We start from the raw sequence: 2,489 nt of genomic DNA on the forward strand, positions 1-2,489 counted from the left end.
AGCCGGCTGAACCTGGCTCCACGCAACACTCGAGAGCGGGTGCGGAGAGGACTTTGCACTTGCTTCGCAGCAGGTAAGTATTGTGGTATTTGTTTGTCTGGTCCCTGCATAAACCCAATTTGAATTTCAGGTCGCTGGAGCTGCCATGTATGGCCCTCTCTTCTCGCCCCTGTTTCACCCGCGTTCCCCGCCCTATGCCGGTTTCAAACTTTGTTTCGTTTTCTATTCCTTTTCTTTAAACTTTATTTTGTTTGCTCCTCAAACACTCTCGTGCCCGCGAGCTCCAACCGTACTCGGAACGCGCGCCCATCTCTCCATACGCGCACGCTGCGCCTGCTGCCGAGGATGAGGGCCTCTTTCACCGCTGGTGCCACCGCGATCCCCGCGATCTCGCGCCACCGCTGGCCCTCTGGCGCCGACACCGTCCGCGACAACTTTGGGCGTGCCACCACCTCGGACACTTCGGGCGCAGAGTGCTGCCGCTTGAGCGGAGGTCGGCCACCTTCCACGGGTTCGGGCCACACCCAGGGCCCCCGTTCCAGCGGCTCGTCTGGCTCCGTACTAACCGTCGCGCTCCCTGTCTCTTCTGGCGCTGACGTCGCCGGCCCGGTTCTTGGTGTCGTCGGTCAGGTGCTCGGTGTCGGTGGGGCCCAATTCTCCGGTCTGCCGCGGGTCCTGGGGTCCATCGGGCTCCTGGGGTCCCGGGGACCTCTCTCCTCCCAGAATTGGGGCTCCGCCGGGATGATGTCTCATCGGGTCCCCTTGCTGTTGCTTCGGCGGATCGGGTTGTTGCTGCTGGCGTTGCTCGTGTTGTTGCTGCTGTCAATGCTCGAATTTCTGCTGCGATGGTGACTACTCGAGTTGTTGCTGCTGTCGTTGTTCGGGTTGATGCTGTGGTGGTGGCTGCTCGAACATCGACGGGGTGGTCGGGCTGGCGTCCACTGCGGTGATCCCTCGTACCGCGGTGTGAGTGGGATTTCGGGCAGGCACCGCGGAAGTGAGGGCGCCCAGTCTTCTGCCACTTCTGGTGGCGGGATGCAAGGCTCGGCCGCATATCTCGGGGTGGGTACCCCGGACTCTCCCACAGCTGCTGCTCTTCCTCATTGGCCGTCTGCAGTTGGGTCCGCCACTCCGGCGACTCCTCCATCTCCTTCAACCGCCACTCCTCGCCATTCCGGCGATATTCCAAGGACTCGGCATGGCTACCTGGAGCCTGCTGGTCCTGGGGCGGCTCCTTGCTGGCCCATTCGACCTCCGCCGCGCCAGTCGGGATGCGACCGTCGGCCCGGTTGACGGCTCTTCGAAGCCGCCATCGCCGCTGCTCCACCCGCTGGTCTTCCACCAACTCGACGTCGCTGTCGGAGCTGATGACCGGCTCGGGAACGCCCCGCCCGGAGATCCGCCGCGAGGTTTGGGTAGGCCGAGCTGTCGACCATCCTTGCCCCGGGCTGGATTCTCCGGACGGCTGGTGGGCAGCCATAATCTAGTGCGCCTCGCTCATCTTCACACGTGTGCTCATGTTGATCGTTGATTTTGTTTGTCCATTTGAAGCCTGGGCTCCCTTTGACGACACCTCGGTTCCGAGCCTTCCTCTTTGCTCAATCCCGCTATTTCCTTCGGCCTCTCCTTCTGGTTAGGTCCTGCTATTTCTTTTAGCCTCTCCTTCTTCCTACCCAGATCTACGGTACAGCTCTCTGATCTGTGCCGTCTTCCCCCTTCCTTCGGCAATCGAGTCTTTGGACGTTTTGGTTTGTCCTTTACGTATTTCCTTGCGCCTTTGTAGTTGCCCTGTAGTATCCTTGGAGATTCCTTGGATTTATCTTATCGTGTCCTTGTAGCTATTTCGAAGTATCCTTGGCGAGGCCCTGGAGTTATCCTTGGAGTCACTTCGTAGTATCCCTTGCGAATCCTTGGAGGTATGCTTGGAGTGTGTTCGTAGTGTTCTTTAAGAATCCTTGGAGTTATCCTTGGACTCTTTTCGTAGTATCCTTTGAGAGTCCATGAAGTTATCCTTGGACTCTTTTCGTAATTTCCTTTGAGAATCCTTTGAGTTATCCTTGGACTCTTTCGTAGTGTTCTTTGAGAATCCTTGGAGCTATCCTTGGACTCTTTTCGTAGTATCCTTTGAGAATCCTTGGAGTTATCCATGGACTCTTTTCGTAGTATCCTTTGATAATCCTTGGTGTTATCCTTGGACTCTTTCGTAGCATCTTTTGGCCTTTTCCTCCGGGGTCTCAGTCGGTCGCCCGGTCCCTACGGTCTCTCTGTAGTATACGGCGCTCGGTAGTCTTGGTTCTCCGCCTTGGGTAATGAACGACGGTGTGTAACCTGTGGATTCTGAAACGCTCGTGTTTATTGCCAGCATGATTTCCGGCCATTTTTCGTCCCAGTTTCTTTGGTTCTGCCCTGCGAACTGCGCTACCATTGTCTTCACCGTCCTATTTGCTCTCTCAGTCGGGTTCTCCTGTGGGGTATATAGAGCTGTGAAC

The 2,489-nt window shown here is 57.1% G+C and overlaps 1 protein-coding gene across 1 annotated transcript; it reads right to left on the reverse strand.

Moving 5' to 3' along the window:
• Positions 1-561: 561 nt before the first annotated feature.
• LOC119561873 lies at positions 562-1,480 on the reverse strand. Its single transcript, XM_037875350.1, has 2 exons — positions 914-1,480; positions 562-819 (listed from the first exon to the last, which is right to left on the reverse strand). Exons 1-2 carry the CDS (start codon positions 1,478-1,480, stop codon positions 562-564), a joined length of 825 nt encoding a protein of 274 aa, XP_037731278.1.
• Between the last annotated feature and the right edge of the window lie 1,009 nt (positions 1,481-2,489).

The sequence above is a fragment of the Drosophila subpulchrella genome, unplaced genomic scaffold (assembly GCF_014743375.2).
Source record: "Drosophila subpulchrella strain 33 F10 #4 breed RU33 unplaced genomic scaffold, RU_Dsub_v1.1 Primary Assembly Seq38, whole genome shotgun sequence".
NCBI lineage: Eukaryota > Metazoa > Arthropoda > Insecta > Diptera > Drosophilidae > Drosophila > Drosophila subpulchrella.